The sequence below is a fragment of the Apodemus sylvaticus genome, chromosome 2, assembly GCF_947179515.1.
Source record: "Apodemus sylvaticus chromosome 2, mApoSyl1.1, whole genome shotgun sequence".
Taxonomy (NCBI): Eukaryota; Metazoa; Chordata; class Mammalia; order Rodentia; family Muridae; genus Apodemus; species Apodemus sylvaticus.
Window position 1 is genome coordinate 4,234,809 of NC_067473.1, and position 26,694 is coordinate 4,261,502.

The 26,694-nt window shown below is 38.2% G+C and overlaps 1 protein-coding gene across 11 annotated transcripts in view; it reads left to right on the plus strand.

Annotated features, from left to right (window-relative positions):
- Kmt2c (lysine methyltransferase 2C) overlaps positions 1-26,694 on the plus strand; it is a 227,668-nt gene that overhangs the window by 41,748 nt on the left and 159,226 nt on the right. For all 11 annotated transcript variants that reach the window (XM_052172978.1, XM_052172983.1, XM_052172986.1 and 8 more), the window contains exon 2: positions 17,416-17,504. In XM_052172978.1, coding sequence (XP_052028938.1) covers positions 17,416-17,504 — 89 coding nt within the window. The remainder of the gene's footprint in view (positions 1-17,415; positions 17,505-26,694) is intronic.

The following is a 26,694-nucleotide window of genomic DNA, read 5'->3' on the forward strand; positions in this document are numbered from 1 at the left end:
AGAAAGTTCAGTGCTTGTACCTCCCTTCCTCCCTCCCTTCCTCCCTCCCTTCCTCCCTCCCTCTCTCCCTCCCTCCCTCCCCACTACCCCCTACATACACATCCTAACTCATGTACCCTGATTGGTGATTTGTAGTTTCTGTAGTCACCATTTTCCTCTTAGTATGAGAGTTACTTATCATTTTGGTGTGCGCTTCTCAATTTAGTTCTCAAATCTTCAGGGAAGTATTTAACAGAGTACTGTTTAGTTCTGCCTCTACCAGTTCCTTTGTAGTAATAAGGAATTACCACAGAGTAGCTACTTATAGTGATAGAAACTCTCTCTTTGTTTCCTTCACTGTTTTGGAAGCTGACAATCCAAGTCAGCAGAGTAGGCTCTTTTTAGGCTTTTTAGTTTGGTTTGCAGATAGCTGTATTCTTACTGTGCACTGACATGTGCTTTCTTTCTTTCTTTCTTTCTTTCTTTTTTTTTTTTTTGAATTGTGTCATTTTGTTAAACTTCTATGAATGTGTGCATGCTAGTTCATGCTCACACACCTTTATGGAGGTCAGAGAACAACTTGTGAGAGTTGGATTTCTCCTTCTGTGCTTTGGGTCATGAGTATCGCACTCCTTTTGTCAGGCTTGGCAACAAGTGCCTTTACCTGCTGAGCTAACTCACCAGCTCCCAGACTCAGTCTTTTTTTTTTTTTTTTTTTTTTTTGTTAATTTACAGAGAGAAGATTTATTCATTTTATTTATTAGAGTTTTGCCTGAATGTATGTATGTGTACTAGCTTTGTGCTAGGTACCCATAAAGGTCTAAAGAGGTTGGATCCTCTTGAACCAGGTTAAAATGGAAGGCTGGAACCACCATATTGGTGCTGGGAATTGAACCCAGTTTCTCTGCAAGAACAACAGATAACTTTTATCTCTGAGCTGTCTTTCCAGCCCTCTCCCTGACCCCATCAGACTATGTCTTAAGTCCATTTTAACTTCATTTCACCTTAAAGGCAGCTCTATTTACAAATAAAGTTACATCCTAGGGTACTTGAGCATTAGGGCTTCCATCTTCAAATTTGAGGACTACAGAAGTAGCTCAAGCACGCTTCTGCCCTTATAACCACTAGTTACTCATTTATTTATGCATTTTCAGAAAAACCTTCCTGTCTGTATTTCTGATACCAGTTTTCTTTTTAGCTGCATTGACAAAATGCTTCAGAAAAGCATCTTAAGAGAGACAGGTTTTATTTACATCACAGTTTCAGATGATTCAGTCTGGTTGCTTGTCCATGTGCTTAAACAAAAGTGTAGAGGGAGCATGTGGTAGTGGGGGTTCTTCACATAAGGGTGGACAGGAAACAGAAAAGGATGCTTGGGCACTGACTTTTGGCCTGCCTGCTTTCCTTCCTTCCCTCCTTCCCTCCTTCCTTCCTTCCTTCCTTCCTTCCTTCCTTCCTTCCTTCCTTCCTTCCTTCCTTCCTTCCTTCCTTCCGTTTTTATTGCAAAGGGTTCCCATTCCCAGTATGTGGAACACTGCTGCCCATATTTAGTTAATCCTGTCTGAAAGTGCCTTTAAAACTGAACCCCAAGGGTATACTTTAGAAGTCTCTTAGGCAGCTTTTAATCCCATCCAGGTGGCAATTAACTACCACAATTAACTAAAACTTTTAATCACTGGGATATAAATCCCAAAAAAGTTAAAAACATTTCTTTTGTTGTTGTTTTTTCCCATGGTTTTTATTGTTTATTTTATTTATTTACATTTCAAATATTATTTCCCCTTCCCATTTTCCCCTCCACAAATCTCCTATCCCCTATCCCAATCCCTAAAAACATTTCTGATGTATCTGCTTCAGTTGTACAAGTAAAATCTTTATACTTTTATTTACATTCTTAAAATTATTGTACTGGGTTGATTAATTGGGGGAACAAAACTTCCTAATATTGGGCAGTGAAGGAATTCATCTTTAATCCCAGCACTAGGGAGGCAGAAGCAGGTGGAGGCAGGCAGATCTCTGAGTTCAAAGCCAGTCTGGCCTACAGAGCAAGTTCTAGGATAACTAGGGTTACATACAGAGAAACCCTGTCTCAAAAAAAAAAACAAAAAAACAAAAAACAAAAAACAAAAAACAAAAAACAAAACAAAACAAAAAAAAACCCAAACCAAGAGCAAAACAAAAACAAAACCAAACAAAAGAAAAAACCACCCTCATATGTATTTGTTCAGAATATGAGAAATTTGACCTTGTTAGGGGAATTATAAAAACAGGTTCTTCAATGCAATCAGGTTGGGATGAGGAAACCCTAGAATAGAATAGGACAAGTCCTTGTAAGACAGAGACCTAGGCACAGTGTGTCCCACAATATGTCCCTCTGTCCACACATCTTCACTTGCAAATGTTCTTTTGCAATGAGTCTTTGGTCTGGCTTCTGTGACACCATCACTATTGAATCCTCTCCAACACTCCTCCAGGTTATCCTGCTGTTGCCCTGTGTCATAGAGATTCTGCAGCTCTGGATCAGCAAGACCAGCCTTTTCACATGTCCCTACAGTTCACAGATGATAGAGATTTGGGGTGGGTAATTTTCAGTTTTTAAATGTGCATATGATAATTTAAATATATTTACTTGTTTTAGTAGGCTGGAGCGATGGCAGGTGGTTAAGAATATATACTGCTCTTCCTGAACACCTGAATCAAATTCTCAGCATCCATATGGTAGCTCACAACTAGCTTTAACTCCAGTTCTAGGGACTCTGATGCCTCCTTTTGGCTTTCCTGAGTTCCAGGTATGAACATGGTGTGCCTATACATATGTAAGCAAAATACTAATACACATTAAAATATCCTAAAAGAGAATCTAAATATAATTTAATATATTTACTTAAGTATAAATATATCCACTTCAGTGAGATTGATCAAATAGTAAGTTCATTATAATACATCCTGATATTTTCCCTCAGCCTTGATGTTGTTTCACTTCACAAGATGATAAAATAGGAGTTTGGTTTTGATCATTTAACATTATTATAAATCATGTATTTTTATTCTGAATAAAATCATGTTTTTTTTTAATGAATAATAATTATTGAGACAGGGCTTCTCTGTGTAGCCCTAGGTATCCTGGAACTCTGAGATACACCTGTTTCTGTCTCCGGCTCTGGGATTAAAGACATATGCTAACCACACCTGGCTTATTTTAAAGTGTTTTACAGTGTGGTATGCATTTACCATAGACTAACAAATGGTATAAATCACAAGGACAGTGGTAATCATTTGATCTATGTATTTCTGCCTGCAGTCTTCTGCCTTGTAGGTAAGATGCCATGTGCAATGAAACGTGAGTATACAGGAGTATTTGCTTTATTTTCTGAGACAGGATTTCATGTATCCCATGCATGTCTTTACCATTTGTTTTGTTAAAGATGACCTTAACTTCTGATTCTCCTGACTCCTGCCCACAGCTGGGATTACATGCATGGACCACTATGCTTAGCTTTATGTGGTTCCTGGGATAGAACCCAGGGTTTTATGCATGCCAGTCAAGTACTTTTAACTTTTTGTAGTTTTGGTTAATTTTATTTTGGGGAGGCAGTATTGCTGTGTAGCTTCAAATGTTCTTATGTTGATCACGCTACCTCCTCAAGCTCTGGAATCATGAGATTATAGGGATATGCCACCATACCTAGCAAAGAGGACTGAGAGATGGCTTAGTAATTAAGAACATTGTCTGTTCTTCAGGAGGACTCAGGTTCAGTTCCCAGCAACCACATGGCAGTTCACAACTGTAGCTCCAAGGGATCTGACTTACAGACATGCATGAGGGCAAAACACCAGTGCACATAAGATAAAAATAAAACACGGTATTTAAACACAACAAGTGGGATTGCACTAAACATTCTCCTATAATACTGTCCCTACCCACATGTGCACCTTGAGTTCACTCTCTAGCCCAGAATGGTTTGTGGTCTTCTTGCCTTTGCCTCCCAGGTGCATGCATGGCTGTGTGCTTGACTGTATTATTTTGTTTATTTCATTTCTTACCTCCCCCCCTTTACTTTTACTTTAAAATTTTTGTCTTGTCTACATAGTGAATTCCATGCCTAGCCATGGCTTTTTAGGGACCCTGTCATTCATATATATAAAATATTGCTTGTGGGTCACATATGCAGATCAGAGAATAACTTTGGGCATTATTCTTGCCTTCTATCTTGTTTTTGATCAATATCTTTCTTGTTTCTGCTTCTGAGCTGAATAAACCAGTTTCTGGGTGATTCTCTTTTTCTTCTTCCTATCTTTCACTATAGGAGTCCTGGGTTTTCGGGATACTTTTATGGGCTCTGAGAATTATCAGACTGGTCAGGTCTATGTAGCAGGTGCTTGTACTCACTGAGTAATCTCCTTGATCTTTTCTGATTGAGATGGTTTATCTGTGTAGCCCTGACTGGCTTGGAATTTGTTAGGTAGATACTCTGGTGTCTTGGTATGAGCTTCTGCTGGAATTCCAGGCCTATGGTACTATGCCTTGCTAATTTCTGAATTTGTTATTTTCCCTTTTTTTTTTTTTTAATGTTGATTGTTGTGATAAATCTACAAAGAGAACTGTTAGTTGGAGCCATGCTGGGAAAAATCTCAGGTTCATCATACTAACTTTGCCATGTAGAACTTGGCCTGATCTCTGATGTCAACATATATTATAAAAAGGTGGTTCAAGTGTTGACGTTTGCTATGAAGAGAAGAAGTGATGGATTACATATTCCAGGGAGGTTTGGGGACAAGTACTGTGAGTGGATAATAGTCTGCTGTCAATATTGCTTTCATCCCAATCACATGTAAGGGAAGTTAACAAAAATGTTAACCAGCTGTATGCCTAGGAGGGAAAAAGGCCAGTTGGACTGTCAGTGTACTCTGAGCAGTGCCCAAGAGAGTTCACAAGTTCCTTGGCCTTTCAGGGCCTTTGTCTGCAGTCTAGATGATGACAATGAGAATTTAGGTGAAACAGCCATTTAGGAAAATTGTGTAAGCATCTTAACGTTTAGTTGTTATGGAATCTTTTGAGTGGAGTTGATACTCCTCTTTTCCTTTTCAACAGAGTCCCAGAGAGTTTTAGAGCCAGAATTTGAAGGAGGCAGTCTTGCTTTAATATAGTGGAGGTCCTGCACTAACAGTTCCACTAAGCGCTGTCTGAGATCTTTATATTCTGCAGATACTTTTCAGCAATGCCTTTTTGCTGCAATAATTTTTTTCATGAGACTTTCCACTGTGAGTCCCTTCTCCTCATTAAAAATTATCCACATTCCTTTTTTTAGGTTTTTAAAAACTTTTTATTTGATATATTCTTTATTTACATTTCAAATAATATTCCCATTCCTGGATCCCCTCTCCCCTAAAGTCCCATAAGCCCTCGTCCCTTCCCTTGTACTCCAGTCATCCCCTTTCCATTTCCCTGTCCTAGTATTCCCCTACACTGAGCCTCTCCCTTCTTCTTGGGCATCATTTGATATATGAATTGTTTCTTGGGTATTCCAAGCTTCTGGGCTAATATCCGCTTATCAGTGAGTGCATACCATGTGTGTTCTTTTGTGATTGGGTTACCTCACTCAGGATGACATTCTCCAGTTTTACCCACTTGCCTAAGAATTTCATGAATCCATTGTTTTTAATAGCTGAGTGTGTAAATGTACCACATTTTCTGTATCCATTCCTCCATTGAGGGACTTCTGGGTTCTTTCCAACTTCTGGCTATTATAAATAGGGCTGCTATGAACATAGTGGAGCATGTGTCCTTATTGCATGCTGGGGAATCCTCTGAAGGTAGACTCCAGAGAGCCAAATAACCCTATTAAAAATGGGGTACAGAGCTGAACAAAGAATTTTTACCTGAGGAATAGCTAATGGCTGAAAAGCACCTAAAGAAATGTTCAACATCCTTAGTTATCAGGGAAATGCAAATCAAAACAACTCTGAGATTTCACCTCACACCAGTCAGAATGGCTAAGATCAAAAACTGGTAATGGTGCTGGTGAGGATGTGGAGAAAGAGGAACACTCCTCCATTGCTGGTGGGATTGCAAGCTGGTACAACCACTCTGGAAATCAGTCTGGCGGTTCCTCAGAGGACCCCGCTATACCACTCCACATTCCTTCCTAAGGATATCCTTTTCCCCTTACTCTGACTTAGAAACTCTTCTATTTTAGAAAAATGGTTGGTTATATGTAAGTATGTAGAGAATAATGTAATGCACTCCTAAACTGTCATCACTTAACCTAAAACAGCAGCACCTACCAACTTTAGTTCATTATTACTTTTGATAAAAAAAAAAATAGGTTTTTTTTTGTTTTTTGTTTTTTTTGTTTTTTGTTTTTTTTAGCAAAGAAAGTAAATGATGTATTTTATAGAGACTTTCATATGTAGTAGAAATTACAGTGTCGGGCATGGGGATGTGCCCCTTTATTCCCAGCACTGCAGAGGCAGGTGGCTCTCTGTGAGTTTGTGGCCAGCCTGGTCTGCAAAGTTAAATCCAGGAAAGCCAGGGAAACCCTACACTGTCTTGGGGAAACAAACAAACAAACAAACAAACAAACCAAAAAAAATGGACTTGTTTTAGAAATTTCATTTCATCTTGCACCATATTTTTAATACACTGGTAAGCTTTTGAACTATAGATACTGTAGGTATGTAATTAATATTTTTGTATTTTTTTAATTTAATGTATAACTGCATGTACACCTGTGTAATAGAAGGACACATCAGATTTCATTATGAGATGGTTGTGAGTCATCATGTGGTTGCTGGGAATTGAACTCAGGATCTCTAGAAGAGCACTTGGTGCTCTTAACCACTGAGCCACCTCTAGCCCAAATATTTTTTAATTTGAAAATTCATACAGTATATTCTGATCATAGTTTCTCCTTCCCCATCTCTTCCTGGATTCTTCCGACCTCCATACTTATCCAGCTCTAGGTTTTCCTTCTCTCTCTCCTTAGAAAGCAACCTGTCTTCTTGTATTACGTCAAACCAGGCATGGTGTTATTTATAAGTAATTGAGAATTTTATCTTTAAAAAGTAAGGATTTTTAAAAACTCTTAGTTTCAAGTTCATATCTAAGAAATTAAGTTAAAATTAGAATAGAATATGTGGGAGCTGGAGAGATGGCTCAGTGGTTAAGAGCACTTGCTGCCTTTGCAGAGGCCACAGTTTCAGTTCCCAGCACCTACATGCTTGTTTATAACCCCTTGTAACTCTAGTTTCAGGGCATTCAATAGTCGTTCTTGCCCCTGACAAGCACAGCACACATGTGGCTCATATACGTACACTCAAGCAAATGTTCATATACATAAAACGAAGATAAATATTTAAAAACAAAACAGAATGAAGTTAATGTATGTGTAACTTGGTTCAAGTGATCCTTCTACCTCAGTCTTGAGGGTAGCTGGCATTACAGTGGCGTATACCAGGTTGATCAGTATCTCTTGGTTGATTGTCCTCTGTAATTATTCATATAGAAAAGGCAAGATAAAGGCTTGATTCTTTCTCTTTCTTTACTTTGTTTCACTTAGTTTTAATTTAATCAGTGTGTTCATTAACATTTTCCAGCAGTGATAGATTGAGAGTACAGGGAAGTGGTGTGGTTCTTTGTGGGGTTCACTGGGTAGTAGAAGTTCAGTACAGAGCTTGTAGCAGGAATGCTAAGCCAAGTCAGAAAAACATTGTAAGTTTGATTTCTACCTGTTTGATTGTTGAGGGATTACTGGAGGAAATAGAGGTTACTCTGCAGGCACAGCTTGTGCAAAAGCTGCACCATGTGAGGGAGTTAAAAGGAAGGATTAAAATTTACCAAGCGTTTAGCAAGCCTGGTACTAGTCAAGAGATAAAACTGCAGAAGTTGTATGGGTTTTAAGTCAGTCTAAGGAAAATTTTGATTTAGTTGTGAAGGTTAGGGAAAGACAATGCAATATTTAAGTGGTTGATGTAAGAAATAATGTACTGTTGCTCTGTAGTACAGCTTGAGGTATGGGATGGTGATTCCACCAGAAGTTCTTTTATTATTGAGAATAGTTTTTGACATTCTGGGTTTTTCATTACTCCAAATGAATTTGCAAATTACTTAATGCTCTATGAAGAATTGAGTTGGAATTTTGATAGGAATTGCATTGAATCTGTAGATTGCTTTTACCAAGATGGCCATTTTTACTATATTAATCCTGCCGTCCATGAGCATGGGAGTCTCTGGTATACAGTCCCAGTTGAAAGAAAGGCCTGAGAAACTGGAGTCTGATGTCAGCAGGTGGCAGAAGTTACAGGTGCAGTAAAAGGAGCATGCAGACCTCTGTTCTTTCCCCAGAAAGTCATTGAAAGGCACCATGCACATTTAACTCTGCGTGCCCCTCACTGTCCCCACTCTAGAATACTTCCATAGATGCACAGATACATTTTACTTCTTGATAGTGTGTGTGTGTGTGTGTGCTGCTATGGCACACATGGAGGTGAGAGGGCACTTTGTTAGAATTGCTTTTCTTTACTATATGGATCTGGGGATCAAGCTCAGGTTGTTGATCTTAGTGCAAAAGACCTTTAATCAACTGAGCCATTTTGCAGGGCCAAGGAAAACATTTTATATCCTAATGTTAGGATTTTAGGTAGTAGGTTTTGCACACACACACACACACACACACACACACGGTATGTTTTATTCACATATACACACAGTGTATGTGTATAGAATATATGTAGAAAATGTTGCTTCTCTTTTCACATAAGGATGATAGTTATAAAGGATTTATATGTTATTAACTGTGGTTGTATATGATTTTAGTAGCTGCTAAGTATCATCACTAAAATAATTCATCTGAATAGTCTTTTCTTGGTGGACAGGGAAAAAAAATCTCATTCAAACCAATACAAATACAATGCTCAAATGAAAATCCTTCATTTAATGACTTTGTGTTCTTTATTATTTATTCATGATAAATTCTCATCTTGCCTTCCTGGACCAAAGATTATATAAAATTCTAATCACTTTTTAAAAAGTTGTTTTTATTTATTCCTTTATGTGCAATATGAAAATATTTTCCTAAAATTATATAGCTTCTATAATTTTCAAGATGAGTAAATAGATAATTTTCATATTTTCCATCTAAAATGGTTATTGTACGTTTCATAAGTCATCTAGGAGGGAGGGGTGGGGGGGGATACATCCAGAGATACGTGGCGTAGGAGGAGATGGAAAGCTAAACTTATCATTTGTTTAAAAGGGCCTTAAGATTTAAACTTGTGAGTTGGGTATTTCCTTGCTGTGCTATAGATGACTTTAGGGATTTTCCTCGAATTTTACTCATATTTAGAATATTTGCGTTGCCACATGGGTATGTATTACTATGCATGTATAGAGGTTAGATGGTTCTCTGCTTCTATCATGTGTGCAAGTCAACTTAGGTCATCTGGCTCAGTGACAATGACCATTAACTACTGAGCCATTTTTTCCTGATCCTTTATGGATTTTGACCACTGAAATCAAAGGCAGAATTTGTAAGATAGTTTGGGAGAGAGATAGATATAGGTACTCTGCAAGAGAAGCCAAGTAGTGGGAACTTTCAGGTGATTGTACTGGGAATACAATGGAACTGTTGCTGTGTGAGATATTTGCATGCCAAGAACAGGCAAAATGCAATGTACTACTGTAAAGAGTTCAGAAGGGCCAATCAAATGGTGCTTAAAGCTTTTTAGTTTAAAATACCAAATCTTAAGATTCATGGGGAGTCAAGTCCCCCTTAGCAATTTTTTAAAGAATAGAACTTTATATTTCTTGTGATATAGAAAATTAGTATCTGTGTGTATGGGTCTGTGTGTTTATGCCATTGTGTGTGGGTGCCCACAGAAGCCAGAAGAGTGTACTAGATGTCTGGGCTAGAGTCAACTGCTGCATTTGTGAACCTAATGTGGGTGCAGGGGACTGAACTCAGGCTCTAAATATCTTTAAATATACTATGGTTTCTAATTTATCATAAAAATAAAGTGAGGCTGCCTGCTGCTTCTGCTGTGGCAGACTCTTGCCAGATTTGCCACAATTAAGACTCCATCTCCTGATACTTCCTAGAGAACCAGCCCCACTCAGGGCATTTGGTAAGAACCTCCTTCCACCTCTGGAGGCACAGAGCTGCTGGTGGTGGTCCTGCAGAGCTCCCTACCCAGCAAGTCTTGGAAGAAACACTACCCAACTCATTCTATGAAGCCACAATTATGCTGCTACCAAAACCACACAAAGACCCAACAAAGAAAGAGAATTTTGGGCCAATTTCCCTTATGAATATCGATGCAAAAATACTCAATAAAATTCTTGCCCACCGAATTCAAGAACACATCAAACAATCATCCACCAGGATCAAGTAGGCTTCATCCCAGGGATGCAGGGATGGTTCAATATAAGGATATCCATCAATGCTATCCACTATATAAACAAACTCAAAGAAAAAAACCACGTGGACATTTCATTAGATGCTGAAAAGGCATTTGACAGAATTCAGCATCCTTTCATGCTAAAAGTCTTGGAAAGGACAGGAATTCAAGGCCCATATCTAAACATAGTAAAAGCAATATACAGCAAACCGGTAGCCAACATCAAACTAAATGGAGAGAAACTTGAAGCAATCCCACTAAAATCAGGGACTAGACAAGGCTTCCGCCTCTCTCCATATTTTTTCAATATAGTTCTTGAAGTCCTAGCTAGAGCAATTAGACAACATAAGGAGGTCAAAGGGATACAAATTGGAAAGGAAGAAGTCAAACTATCACTATATGCAGATGATATGATAGTATACTTAAGTGACCCTAAAAACTCTACTAGAGAACTCCTACAGCTGATAAACAACTTTAGCAAAGTGGCTGGCTACAAAATCAACTCAAGCAAATCAGTAGCCTTTATATACTCAAAGGATAAGCAGACTGAGAAAGAAATTAGGGAAATGACACCCTTCACAATAGCCACAAACAGCGTGAAGTATCTTGGGGTGACTCTAACCAAACAAGTGAAAGACCTATATGACAAGAACTTCAGGTCTCTGAAGAAGGAAATCGAAGATCTCAGAAAATGGAAAAATCGTCCATGCTCATGGATTGGCAGAATTAATACAGTTAAAATGGCCATATTGCCAAAGGCAATCTACAGATTAAATGCAATCCCCATCAAAATCCAAACCCAGTTCTTCATAGAGCTAGAAAGAGCAATGTTCAAATTCATCTGGAATAACAAAAAAAAAAAAAAAACCCAGGATAGCTAAAACTATTCTCAACAGTAAAAGAACTTCAGGGGGATTCAGTATCCCAGACCTCAAACTTTACTACAGAGCAATAGTGATAAAAACTGTATGGTATTGGTACAGTGTCAGGCAAGCGGATCAATGGAATAGGATTGAAGATGAACCCACACACCTATGGTCACTGGATCTTCGATAAAAGGAGCTGAAAGCATCCAGTGGAAAAAAGATAGTCTTTTCAACAAATGGTGCTGGTTCAATTGGAGGTCAGCATGCAGAAGAATGCGAATTGATCCATTCTTATCTCCTTGTACTAAAGCTCAACTCCAAATGGATCTAGGACCCCCACATAAAACCCGACACACTGAAACTAATAGAAAAGAAACTGGGGAAGACCCTTGAGGACATGGGCACAGGGGAAAAGTTCCTGAATAGAACACCAATAGCTTATGCTCTAAGATCAAGAATTGACAAATGGGACGTCATAAAACTACAAAGTTTCTGTAAGGCAAAGGACACTGTCAAAAGGACAAAACGTCAACCAACAGATTGGGAAAGGATCTTCACCAACTCTAAAGCCGACAGAGGGCTAATATCTAATATATACGAAGAACTCAAGAAGGTAGAACCCAGAGAACCAAATAATCCCATTAAAAAGTGGGGTACCGAGCTAAACAAATATTTTTCACATGAAGAACTTCGGATGGCTAAGAAACACCTTAAGAAATGTTCAACATCATTAATCATTTGGGAAATGCAAATCAAAACAACTCTGAGATTTCACCTCACACCAGTCAGAATGGCTAAGGTCAAAAACTCAGGAGACAGCAGGTGCTGGCGAGGATGTGGAGAAAGAGGAACACTCCTCCACTGCTGGTGGGATTGCAAGATGGTACAACCACTTTGGAAATCAGTCTGGAGGTTCCTCAGAAAACGGCATGGCACTTTCGGAGGACCCTGCTATACCACTCCTGGGCATATACCCAGAGGATTCCCCAGCATGTAATAAGGACACATGCTCCACTATGTTCATAGCAGCCCTATTTGTAATAGCCAGAAGCTGGAAAGAACCCAGGTGTCCCTCAACGGAGGAATGGATATAAAAAATGTTGTATATTTACACAATAGAGTACTATTCAGCCATTAGAAACAATGAATTCATGAAATTCTTAGACAAATGGATGGAGCTGGAGAACATCATACTAAGTGAGGTAACCCAGTCTCAAAAGATCAATCATGGTATGCACTCACTGATAAGTGGATATTAGCCTAGAAACTTGGAATACCCAGGACATAATCCACACATTAAATGATGTCCAAAAAGAATGGAGGAGTGGGCCCTGGTTCTGGAAAGACTCAGTGCAAGAGTATAGGGGAATTCCAGAACAGGGAAGTGGGAAGGAGTGGATGGAAGAACAGGGGGAGGGAAGAGGGCTTATGGGACTTGATGTGGAATGGGGACCCAGAAAAGGGGAAATCATTTGATATGTAAATAAAGAATACATTGAATAAAAAAAGAAATGTAAATGAAGAACATATTCAATAAAAAAAGTGAAAAATGGACTCACATATTTATTAGTTGCTGCATATAGACAAGAGAATAGAACCCTGTTCTCTAAACTGTTGACCTGCTGAACTAGCTGATTTTTTGGCAGAGGCACCTCCGCATTATAGTGTGTACAGCAGCACTACCAGATTCTACTGTCTGGGTTGAGTAGCTTCTTCACTCCATATTGTGACAACAAACAATATGTTCAAACATTGCCAGATAATTTTGGGGGGAAATCAACTCTGCTCCCTACTATTGAGAATTACCATTGAATAAAGGCTATATGCCTAGCAGAGTGCTTGGCATGGAGTCTAGTATTCTTTTGCATAAATGAAGTGTTAGCTTTTCACTGTGAATTAAAAACAGAAGAAAACCATGTTATTTTTTACAGTTGATGAATGAGATGTCCACTGAGGGAAAAACAAAAACAAAAAACTGGGCAGTTGTGACTCACACCTTTAATCCCAGCACTTGGGAGGCAGAGACAGGTGGATTTCTGAGTTTGAGGACATCCAGGGCTACACAAAGAAACCCTGTTGTTTATGTTAGATAAATTCTTTATTACTAAGCTGTATTGCTCTCGTCTTTTCTATTCTATATTATTATACTGATAAAATTAACTAAGGAAGGAAGGAAAGACGTTTGGGTCACATTTTGTACTCCTTGAACTTGCTGTGCTTAAACTACTAGAGTCTGAGAGCTGGCACAAAAGGTTTGAACTGCCAGGCCAGGCTATTTTTTGTACATTAGTTTTTCTTTTAAAATTGAACACCAATACTCTTCAAACTATTCCACAAAATAGAAACAGAAGGAACTCTACCCAACTCTATGAAGCCACAATTATGCTGATACCAAAACTACACAAAGATCCAACAAAGAAAGAGAACTTCAGGCCAATTTCTCTTATGAATATTGATGCAAAAATACTTAATAAAATTCTTGCCAACCGAATCCAAGAACACATCAAAACAATCATCCACTATGATCAAGTAGGCTTCATCCCAGGGATGCAGGGATGGTTCAATATAAGGATATCCATCAATGCTATCCACTACATAAACAAACTCAAAGAAAAAAACCATATGATCATCTCATTAGATGCAGAAAAAGCATTTGACAAAATTCAGCATCCTTTCATGCTAAAAGTATTAGAAAGAACAGGAATTCAAGGCCCATACCTAAATATCGTTAAAGCAATATACAGCAAATCCGTAGCCAACATCAAACTAAATGGAGAGAAACTTGAAGCAATCCCACTAAAATCAGGGACTAGACAAGGCTGTCTTCTCTCTCCTTATCTTTTCAATATAGTACTTGAAGTTCTAGCTCTGGCAATTAGACAACATAAGGAGGTCAAGGGGATACAAATTGGAAAGGAAGAAGTAAAATTATCTCTATTTGCAGATGACATGATAGTCTACTTAAGTGACCCGGAAACCTCCACCAGAGAACTCCTACAGCTGATAAACAACTTCTGCAAAGTGGCTGGTTATAAAATCAACTCAAGCAAATCAGTTGCCTTCCTATACTCAAAGGATAAGCAGGCTGAGAAAGAAGTTAGGGAAATGACACCCTTCACAATAGCCACAGACAATATAAAGCATCTAGGTGTGACTCTAACCAAACAAGTGAAAGATCTATATGACAAGAACTTCAGGTCTCTGAAGAAGGAAATCAAAGAAGACCCCAGAAAATGGAAAAATCTGCCATGCTCGTGGATCAGCAGGATTAATATAGTTAAAATGGCCATCTTGCCAAAAGCGATCTACAGATTCAATGCAATCCCCATCAAAATCCCAACTCAGTTCTTATTTTTTAATTATATTTGATGTATTATACTTCTATATGTGCATGTGCACATGTAGGAGTCAGAGAACAGTTTTCAGGATTTGATTGCTCCTTTTACCATGTGTGAGTTGACTCAGGTCCTTAGAGTTGGAGGCACACACCCTTACCCATTGGATCATCTTGCTGGCCCAATTATATGAGCTTTTAGTAAATGGAATTTTCAGGTATCACTTTTAAATTTTACGAAATATAGACTACGGCCTTTTATTTATTTATTTATTTATTTATTTATTTATTTATTTATTTATTTATTTATATTTACATTGCAAATGATTTCCCCTTTTCTGGGTCCCCACTCCCCGCAAGTCCCATAAACCCTCTTTCGTCCTCCTATTTTTCCATCTACCCCTTCCCACTTCCCTGTTCTGGAATTCCCCTATACTCTTGCACTGAGTCTTTCCAGAATCAGGGCCCACTCCTCCATTCTTTTTGGACATCATTTAATGTGTGGATTATGTCCTGGGTACTCAAAGTTTCTAGCCTAATATCCACTTATCAGTGAGTGCATACCATGATTGATCTTTTGAGACTGGGTTACCTCACTTAGTATGATGTTCTCCAGCTCCATCCATTTGTCTAAGAATTTCATGAATTCATTGTTTCTAATGGCTGAATAGTACTCCATTGTATAAATATACCACATTTTTTGTATCCATTCCTCCGTTGAAGGACATCTAGGTTCTTTCCAGCTTCTGGCTATTACAAATAGGGCTGCTATGAACATAGTGGAGCATGTGTCCTTATTGCATGCTGAAGAATCCTCTGGATATATGCCCAGTAGTGGTATAACAGGGTCCTCAGGAAGTGACATGCCCAGTTTTCTGAGGAACCGCCAGACTGATTTCCAAAGTGGTTGCACCATCTTGCAGTCCCACCAGCAGTGGAGGAGTGTTCCTCTTTCTCCACATTCTCGCCAACACCTGCTGTCTCCTGAATTTTTGACCTTAGCCATTCTGACTGGTGTGAGGTGAAATCTCAGGGTTGTTTTGATTTGCATTTCCCTAATAATTAATGATGTTGAACATTTCTTAAGGTGTTTCTCAGCTCTCCAAAGTTCTTCATGTGAAAATTCTTTGTTTAGCTCCGTACCCCACTTTTTAATGGGGTTATTTGGATCTCTGGATTCTACTTTCTTGAGTTCTTTGTATATATTAGATATTAGCCCTCTGTCGGATTTAGGGTTGGAGAAGATTCTTTCCCAGTCTGTTGGTTGACGTTTTGTCCTTTTGATGGTGTCCTTTGCCTTACAGAAACTATTGGAAAGGAAGAAGTCAAATTATCACTATTTGCAGATGATATGATCGTATACTTAAGTGACCCTAAAAACTCTACTAGAGAACTCCTACAGCTGATAAACAACTTCAGCAAAGTGGCTGGCTACAAAATTAACGCAAGCAAATCAGTAGCCTTTATATATTCAAAGGATAAGCAGACTGAGAAAGAAATTAGGGAAATGACACCCTTCACAATAGCTACAAACAACATAAAGTATCTTGGGGTGACTCTAACCAAACAAGTGAAAGACCTATATGACAAGAACTTCAGATCTCTGAAGAAGGAAATCGAAGAAGATCTTAGGAAATGGAAAAACCTTCCATGCTAGTGGATTGGCAGGATTAATATAGTTAAAATAGCCATCTTTCCAAAGGCAATCTACAGATTCAATGCTATTCCCATAAAAATCCCAACCCAGTTCTTCATAGAGCTAGAAAGAGCAATTCTCAAATTCATCTGGAATAACAAAAATCCCAGGATAGCTAAAACTATTCTCAACAGTAAAAGAACTTCAGGGGGATTCAATATCCCAGACTTTAAACTCTACTTCAGAGCAATAGTGATAAAAACTGTATGGTATTGGTACAATATCAGGCAAGCGGATCAATGGAATAGGATTGAAGACCCAGAAATGAACCAACATACCTATGGTCACTTGGTCTTCGACAAAGGGGCTGAAAGCATCCAGTGGAAAAAATATAGTCTTTTCAACAAATGGTGCTGGTTCAATTGGAGGTCAGCATGCAGAAGAATGCGCATCGATCCATTCTTATCTCCTTGTACCAAGCTTAACTCCAAATGGATCAAGGACCTCCACATAAAACCTGACACACTGAAACTAATTGAAAAAAAAACTGGGGAAGACCCTAGAGGACATGGGCACAGGGGAAAAGTTCCTGAATAGAACACCAATAGCTTATGCTCTAAGATCAAGAATTGACAAATGGGACCTCATAAGACTACGGCCTTTTTAAAGTCTGAGCTTTGTAAAGAACTTATTCGAAATATAAAAGCTAGTAATGGATACAGAGGGCGTCCTGGAAAAGGTTACTTTAAAGAAGCAAAATTCTGAGTTAGTAGTTCCAAACTTAAGATATTTATTAACATAGTTTTGTCCTCATATTCAGTCTTTAAGGAAGAAAATATTTTTATCACTTAATGTGCTATTATGCTGGAGAAAGCGTAAATGTTATTTGCTGTATTTTCCATGTGTGATTTATATGGTGTTTAAATCTAAGCCTTAAAAGTCAACATTTATCTCGGTGTGATAGTCCACGGTACACATCTCAGTAGTTAGGAGGATGAGGCAGGAATAGTAGGAGTCCAAGGCCAGCCTGGGTTACACGTGAGATTGTCTCAAAAAACAACCGAGCAAAAATTTCTAGTTGATATATGTCCTTATGTTTGTTTGTTTGCTTATCTATCTATCTATCTATCTATCTATCTATCTATCTATCTATCTATCTATCTATCTATCTATTTACCTATTTATTTATTTATTTATTGCTGTAGGCCTCGAAATAGAGGAAAATCTACAGTGGAAGATGAGGACAGCATGGATGGACTGGAGACAACGGAAACAGAAAATACTGTGGAGACAGGTATTGGATCTTAATGAGAGTTTTGACAAAAATGATAAGTAATCATTTGTACTTTTTTTATACACTACACATAGCCTTTGTATAGAAATGTCTTAGCATTTGTCTGAAACTCTTAAGTCATCCATCTGTTTAAATTATTTGATGTGTACTTACAGAGTGAAAAACTAAGGTTTCTTTCTCAGTTTTCCCCTTGAGTACTTATTTAGTTTGAATTATTTTATAGATATGAATGTCTTTTATTGAAACAAATACAACTTTTTTATATTGTATTATATGTATGTTTAGTATATTATTGACTTATGAACCATCAAGCATTTATTCAAAGGTTTTGTTAATATGAATATAGAGGGAAAATGAATGGTATTATGATGTCCTGGATTACAGCATACATTTTTGTGTGCTCAGCGTTCAGGTATCTTAAACATAGGGGTGTGCATTGTGTACCTGCAAGAGCGGATAAGTAAAATACCAAAAATAATTCCAAAATCTTAAGAAGTTAATGCTGTACTCATGGCACGAGTAGAAGATGACTGTCTGGGGCAGTCTGTCAGCTTTGCTTCCCACACGTGGGTGGCACCTGTACAGCGTTCTGCTCTTTGCTGTTCATCAAGATGAGGATTATCTTAATGTGTATAGAATCTCCTAAATTTCTTAGAAAAAAATTAAAAGGTTGCTTCATCTTTTCTAAAAAATATTTTTCTGTGTGTATGTGAGTTTGTGTGTGTGTGTGTATGTATGTATGTATGTATGTATGTATGTATGTATGTGCACGTGTACGTGCATGCGCACCATGTGCACACAGGTTAGCCAAGGAGATCAGAAGAAGGTGGTGGATCATTTCCTGGTTCTGGAGTTATAGGTAGATGTCTGTTGTAGTGTGACTGTTTGGAATCAAACTTTGATCCTCTGGAAGAGCAGTCAGTGCTCTTAATTACTGAGCCATCTCCCCAGGCCCACTTTATCTGTTTTTTGAAACATTATCTTTTGTGTGTGCGTGTGTGTGTGTGTGTGTGTGTGTGTGTGTGTGTGTGTGTGTGTGTGTATGTGTGTGTGTATGAAATTATTTTATTTTTATTTATTTTTATGTCAGTGCAGAGTTCTTGGAAAGCTTTTGTATACTCTGTAGTTTCCGTTTTCCTTTCTTTTGTGCTTCATTAGTTAGAGTGACAAAGTGAAGCTTGGAAGTTTCACATCTTTTCATCCTTTAAATATTTTCCTCCCCACCAGGCGGTAGTGGCTCATGCCTATAATCCCAGCACTCTGGGAGGCAGAGGCAGGCGGATCTCTGAGTTCGAGGCCAGCCTGCTACAGAGTGAGTTCCAGGACAGCCAGGGCTGCACAGAGAAACTGTGTCTTGAGAAAAACCAAATCCAAAAAAAAAAATTTTCCTCCCCACCTTCCCTTTCCTATTCATATCTTTCTCCTTTCCTTCCTTCCATTATTTTTTTTAAATAAATTTATTTTTTATCTGTGTGTCTGTTTGTATGTGCTTGAGTGAATATGGGATCCAGAAGAGGTTTTGGATTTTCAGGAGCTGGAGTTACAGGCATTTGTAACTTCAAACTCAACACTAGTACTGGGTACCCAAACTAGGATCTAGGTACTGATAACTGCTAGGCCATTTCCCGGAACCCCTTTAGTGTCATAGTGTCCATGCCTTTACCCCCACAGAAGGATCTCACTGTATAGCCATGAATGTTTTGAAACTCTCACTATGTAGACCAGGCTTGGCTGGAACTCACAGGGATCCACCTGTCTCTGTCCCCCAAGTGCTGGTATTAAAAGTGCTTACCACTATGTCCAGCTCCTTTTAAAGTTTTAAGTGACATTTTTCAACCTCAAGGTTTTTTGTTTATTGTTTTTTGTTTTTTTAATTATAGTCTGACAGTGCCATCTGGCAATCTCTTTTTAAAAACATGTACCCATCAGCATTCTTCTTTGGCATTCTCTTTCTTACTTGGTGATGATTTAGCATCATTTCTATGTTATTCTTTTTTTCCCCTTGTAATCTTGTTTTTCTTTTTTCCAAGACAGGGTTTCTTGCTGTAGTCCTGGCTGTCCTGAAACTCACTTTGTAGATCAGACTGGCCTCTATCTAATCCAGAGAGATATTCCTGCCCCTGCCTCCTGAGTGCTGAGAGTAAGAGGCATGTGCCACCACCACCTGGATTTCCTCATAATTTTTAATGATGTGTTCAAAACCTTGAATTTTGACTTCTTTCTTTCTTTCTTTCTTTCTTTCTTTCTTTCTTTCTTTCTTTCTTTCTTTCTTTCTTTCTTTCTTTCTTTCTTTCTTTCTTTCTTTCTTTCTCCCCCTCCCTCCTTCCCTCCCTCTCCCCCTCCCTCCCCCTCCCCCTCTCCCTCTCCCCCTCCCCCTCTCTCCCTCTCCCTCTCCCTCTCCCTCTCCCTCTCCTTTTCTTTTTTTGGTTTTTTTCGAGACAGGGTTTCTCTGTATAGCCCTGGCTGTCCTAGAACTCAATCTGTAGACCAGGCTGGCCTCGAACTCAGAAATCCGTCTGCTTCTGCCTGCCAGAGTGCTGGGATTAAAGGCGTGAGCCACCACCACCACCACCACCCTGAGTTGCTTATTTGAGACAGATGTCTTACTATGCTGCCATAGTTGTCCTGGAACTTGCAGGATAGCCTCATACTCGAGATCCACCTGCTGTTGTCTTGAGTGCTGTTATTAAAGGTGTATATTACAATGCCTGGAAGAAATCATTCCTTCCTTGCATTTGTATCTACTTATCTAATATCCACATATTAGTCCTCCCTCCCAGATGCTAGTAAATTCTATTGCATTCTATTCTATTCTAGTCTAGTCTAGTCTAGTCTAGTCTAGTCTATTTCTTTGAGATTAATGTTAGCTTCCATATTAAAATGAGACATAGTATTTGTCTCTATGTTTTTGACTTATATACAAGTTTGCATAGTATCATCCATTTCTACACACATTTCTGGAGATGGAATAATTTTTTTCTTCTGACACAAGAATCTAGTTCCACAGTCTAGGTTAGCTTCAGATCATGATATAGCTTAAAGGTGACCTTAAACTTGTGATCCTGTTGTCTTTTCATCTTGAGAGCTAGAGTCACAGCCATGCCCGGCTAATTTATTTTTATTTAAAGAGGTTTTATTATACGTATACAGGTGCTCTGCCTGTGTATATGTTTGGGTACCAGCACAATGCCTGTAGAGTCCAGAAGAAAGTATTGGGTTCTTTAGAACTGGCGTTGGACTTGGTTGTAACCTACTGTGCAAATATTAGGAACTGAACCTAAGTCTCTGCAAGAGCAACCGTTGCTCTTAACCATTGAATCATTTATCTAGATCCTTATTTTTACTCTTAATTATATACTATTCTATTTTATATGTACATCCGTTCATTCATTACTCATTGGTGATTTCTTTTTGGCTATTTGTGGATAGTTTTCTTATTAAAACACCAGAATAGATATTTATTCTATGTATTAATTTCACTTAATTTGGATATATGCCCAATAATGGGTTTGCTGGATTATATGGTTATTCTGTTTATAATTCGGTTGATCAGTGTATTTATTGTTTGGAATATAGGAGTCTGTTTTGTTGCTCAGGCAATACTTAGGGTTGAGTGATCCTTGATATCAGCTTCTCAAGTTTTAGAACTATAGACATATGGGAATAGGCACTGCCACTGCATATGGCTGGTGTGTCTTTTCCCTCCCTCCCTCCCTCCCTCCCTCCTTCCCAGTCTCCTTTTTTTCAAGAAAATGTTTGTCTGTGTAGCCTTGCTGTCCTGGACTTAATTCTGTAGACCAGGTTGGCCTCATAGAGATATGTTTCTGCCTCCTAAGTGTGGGATTAAAGGCATGCGCCACCACTGCCATGCCATGTGGCTTCCTACCCTGTCCACCCCCAGGGGCTTTTCATCCATGGGTCTGTCTGTCAGTCTGTCCAGCTGGCCAACTTCCTCTTTCAGGAACATTGTATATGGTTTTCTATAATAACTGAACTATTTTTCAAGATTTTTTTATTTTTATTTTATCTTTATGAATGTTTTGCCTCCATGTATGTAAGTGTATCTTATATAAGCCTGTTGTCCTTAGAGGTCAGAAGTGGGTGTTAGATCTCCTGGAACTGGGGTGACAGATAAGTTTCCCTGTGGTTACTGGGGATTGATCCCTGGTCTTTTTTTGTTTGTTTGTTTGTTTTGATTTGATTTTTTGTTTTTTCGAGACAAGGTTTCTCTTTATAGCCCTGGCTGTCCTGGAACTCACTTGGAAGACCAGGCTGGCCTGGAACTCAGAACTCCGCCTGCTTCTGCCTCCCAAGTGCTGGAATTAAAGGCATGTGCCACCACTGCCCAGCGATCCCTGGTCTTTCAAAAGAGCAGCCAGTGTTCTTAACTGCTGAGCCATCTCTCCAGCCTTAACTGTGCTAATTTACATTCTTACTATCTGTGCATATGAGGACAGTCTTTTACCACCAATCATTTTTGTCTTTATTATTATTTTTTATAGCTACTTGAAGGACAATGAGATAACATTTTATGGTTTTGTTTTTCATTTCTGATAACGAGATGTCCTCTGTATCACATAATGCAGTTCTTGCTTTTGAGTTGAATTTTTTACATATGTTGGAAGTATATCACTTATTAATGAATAATTTGTATTGTACTTAACTTCCCATTCTGCAGGTTGTTCGTCTTGTTGATGGTTTTCTTTGTTGGACAGACTTTCTTTGAAACCTTACTTGTCAGTTTTTGCTTTAGTTGCTTGTGGTATCTCCTCTGCCCCCCTCCTCCTTAATGGGTTTCCATATCTAAAGATGTCTTTGTGCTGAGGGATGATTATTGAAATGCTTCTGCACTTCTAATAATTACAAAGTTTTGGGGATTTTTTGGAGTGCTTTGACCCAACTGTACATGTTTAGGATTAGAGACATGTTTTATTTCTTCTGCATTGCATACCCACTTTGTCTAGCATCACACCCCCCCCCCCTTTTTTTTTAATGTTTCGTATGTGAGGAGATTCTGTTTGTAGCTTAGTTTGGCTTAGAACTTAACAATAGTAGTTCTGTTCCTCTCAAGTTCTGAATTACACCTTACTTACGTGTTGTATATTTTAGAATCAGGTATTATAATTCTTCTAGGTCCTGTGTCCCCATCCCTCTATGCCCCCATGCCCCCTCCTGAGTTTCAGGATTGTTTTTGGTTCTGAAGTCATTTATTTATTGAGTCAGGGCTTCATATATAGACCCGTGTAGCCTGGAGCTCACTGTGTATATCAGACTGGGGACAAATTCATAGAGATATACTTGAAATGCCTGGCCTTTCCTTATGTATTTTGTTATCAACATTTTTATTTCTTTGAAGAAAATTGTTTGTATTATGATAGGAAATTGCATTCAGTGTATTGAACAGTTTGAGCTATGTAGACAGTTTTTTAAAAACTTAATAGATTTTTTTCATGCAATATATTGCTTATGTTTTTCCCTCCCTCTGCTCCTATCAGTCCTGCCTATTTCTCTCCTATAAGCCTTCTGTCTCTCAGAATACAAACAGGCTTCTAAAGAATAATAATACAATAAAAAGCAAACAAATTGGAATAGGACAAAACATCCAAACAAGAAAAAGCCTAAGAAAAAGCAAAAGAGACGCATATAGATGCACACACTTGCACGCACAAAGACTTCTAACTTTGTTTTTATTTGTTCTTTTCCTTTTTTTCCTTTTTGAGATAGGGTTTCACTATGTAGCTCTGTCTGACCTGGAATTAACAGAAATTTGCATGCCTTTGCCACCCAGTGGTGGCATTAAAGGCAAGCTAAGGACCTATAATTTTTTTTAAGCTGTAATGACCTGTAATTTTTTATAGCCCTAGTATGTATGATTGTATTTATGTATATGTATATGAATATATGTGGTTACATATACACATGCACACACATAAGCCTCTACTGTAATAATTCTCATACAATCCTTCAAACGGCTCTTGCTTTTATTTGTCCCTCCTTCCCTTCCTTACTTCCCTCTTCCCGCTCTCTTATTTGATCATCCTGTTCCAATTTCTACCCCATCCATCCATAAATATGTATTCTATTTCCCTTTCCTGCAGACCCAACCCTTCCCCTTTCTGGCTATACATATTTCAGCTTGCTTATATCAGTGATAACAGCTAGCATCTATATATAAGTGAATTTCTTGTCTTTTTAGGTTGGAGTTATTTCACTCAAGATGATTATTTTTTGTCAACTTACTGTGAATTTTATGATCACATTAAAAAAATAAAAAACTACCAAGTCATACTCAATTGAGTAAATGTACCGCATTTTCTTTATCCATTCATCCACTTACAGACATCTGGGCTGTCTCTGTGATAGGATGAAGCATCCTTTGGGTATACACCTGATCACTAAGGATGCTGAACATTTCTTTAGGTGCTTCTCAGCCATTTGATATTCCTCAGGTGAGAATTCTTTGTTTATCTCTGTACCCCATTTTTTAATAGAGTTATTTGGCTCTCTGGAGTCTTAACTTTTTGAGTTCTTTGTATATCTTGGATATTAGTCCTCTGTCGGATGTAGGGTTGGTAAAAATCTTTTCCCAATTTGTTGGTTGCCGTTTTGTCCTACTGACAGTGTCTTTTGCCTTACAGAAACTTTGTAATTTTATGAGGTTATATTTGATACAGCATCTTTAGCAGATGGTGCTGGTCAAATTAATTGCATGTAGAAGAATGCAAATAGATCTGTAGTCATCACTGCAGAAAACTCAGATTAAAGAACTCAACATAAACAACTTCAATAAATGGTGCTGGTCTAACTGGCTGGCTGTATGTAAAAAAATGAAAATAGACCCATATTTGTCACCTAGCATAAAGCTCAAGTCCCAAGTGGATCAAGGACCTCAACATAAAATCAGATACACTCAATCTAATAGAAGAGAGGGTGGGAAAGAGCCTTGGACTCATTAGAACAGGGAGAAATTTCCTAAGTAGAGCTCCAATGGCTCATTCTCTGAGATTAAGAATGGATAAATGGGACCTCATGAAACACTGTAAGGCAAAGGACATAGTCAATAGGACAAATTGCCAACCTACAGATTGGGGTAAAAAACCTTCACTAACCACACATCCAATCGAGGGCTAATATCCAAAATATATAAAGAACTCATGAAGCTAACCACCAGAAAAACAAACAACCCAATCAAAAAATAGGGTATAGAACTAAACCGAGAATTCACAACAAAGGAATATCAAATGGCTGAGAAGCACCTAAAGAAATATTTAACATCCTTAGTGATCAGAGAAATGCAAATCAAAACAACCCTGAGATTTCACTTCACACCAGTTAGAGTGGCTAAAATGAAAAAAATCAGGAGACAGCAGGTGCTGGTGAGGATGTGGAGAAAAAGGAACATTCCTCCACTTCTGGTGGGATTGCAAGTTGGTGAAACCACTCTGGAAATCAGTCTGGCGGTTCTTCAGAAAACTGGGCATGATAACTACCAGAGGACCCCGCTATAACTGAGCATATGCCCAGAGGATTCCCCAGCATGTAATAAAGACTCATGCTCCACTATGTTCATAGCAGCCCTATTTATAATAGCCAGAAGCTGGAAAGAACCCAGATGTCCCTCAATGGAAGAATGGATACAGAAAATGTGGTATATTTACAGTATGTAATACTACTCAGCAATTAAAAACAATGAATTCATGAAATTCTTAGGCAAGTGGGTGGAACTGGAAAATATCATCCTAAGTGAGGTAACCCATTCACAAAAGAACACACATGGTATGCAGTCACTGATAATTGAATATTAGCCCAGAAGCTCGGGATATCCAAGATACAATTCACATATCAAATGATGTCCAAGAAGAAGGAAGGAAAGGCTCAGTGCAGCAGTATAGGGAAATATCAGGCCGGGAAGTGGGAGGAGTCGATTGGGGAACAGGGGATAGGGAAGAGGGCTTATGGGACTTTCGGGGAGGGGGGAACCAGGAAAGGGGAAATCATTTGAAATGTAAATAAAGAATATATCTAATTTAAAAAAAGAATTAAAAAAAAAGATGCTGTCTTATTTTCAGTATTTATTTCTTCTGGCTTCCTTATCACAAATCAGGTGTCCATATGTATGTACTTCTTTCTGGATCTTCAGTTCATTTCCATAGATCGGCGTGCCTGTTTTTGTGTCATGATGTTTTTACTACTATAATTCTGTAGTACAGTTTGAGATTGGGTATGGTGATACCTCCTGCAGTTCTTCTGTTATTCAGGAATGTTTTAGCTATCCTGAGTGGGGTTTTTTGTTTGTTTTTTGTTTTCATGTGAAGCTGAAATTTGTTCTGTCAAGTTCTGTGAATTGTGTTGGGTTTTAATGGAGATTGCATTGTATTTGTACATTGTTTTTGGTAGGATAGCTTTTACTCTATTAATCATACCAATCCATGAACATGGGAACATGGTAGATCTACTTTCTGATATTCTGTCTTCTGATATTTTCTTCAGTTTCTTTATTCAGTGTCTTAAAGTTTTTAATCATACAAATCTTTTTTTGCTTAGAGTTATCTGATATTTTATGTCATTTGAAGCTGGTGTGAAAGGTCAACAACACTGATTTCTCTGATTTCCTTCTCTGTCATTTGTACATAGGAAGGCTTCTGATTTTTGTTAGTGAAGTTTTTTTTATCCTGCTACTATATTTTATCAGCTATAGGCATTTCCTGGTGGAACTTTTAGGGTCACTTAAGGTATACTATCATATCATTTGCAATAAAGATACTTTGACTTCTCTTTCCTTCTATTTATATCCTTTTCATCTCCTTCAGTTGTCTTACTGCTCTCGCTAAGACTTCAAGTACTGGATTCAGTAGGTATGGAGAGAGTCTTCCAGTCAGTTTTTATATGGTGAGTACATATATTGATAAGATTATGTTTAATCATCCCTGCATCTCTGGGATGGAGCCTACTTGATCATGGTAGATGATCTTTTGCTGTGTTCTTGGATTCAGTTTGCAAGTATTTTTATTGGGAATTTTTACATCTATGTTTAATTAAGCAAAATCAATTTGTAATTCCCAGTCTCTGTTGGCTCTTTATGTGGTTTAGTATCAGTTACTGGGTCCTTCTAAAAGGATTTTTGTTGTTGTTGTTGTTGTTGAATAATTTGAGGAATATTGCAGTAACTCTTCTTTGAAATACTGATAGA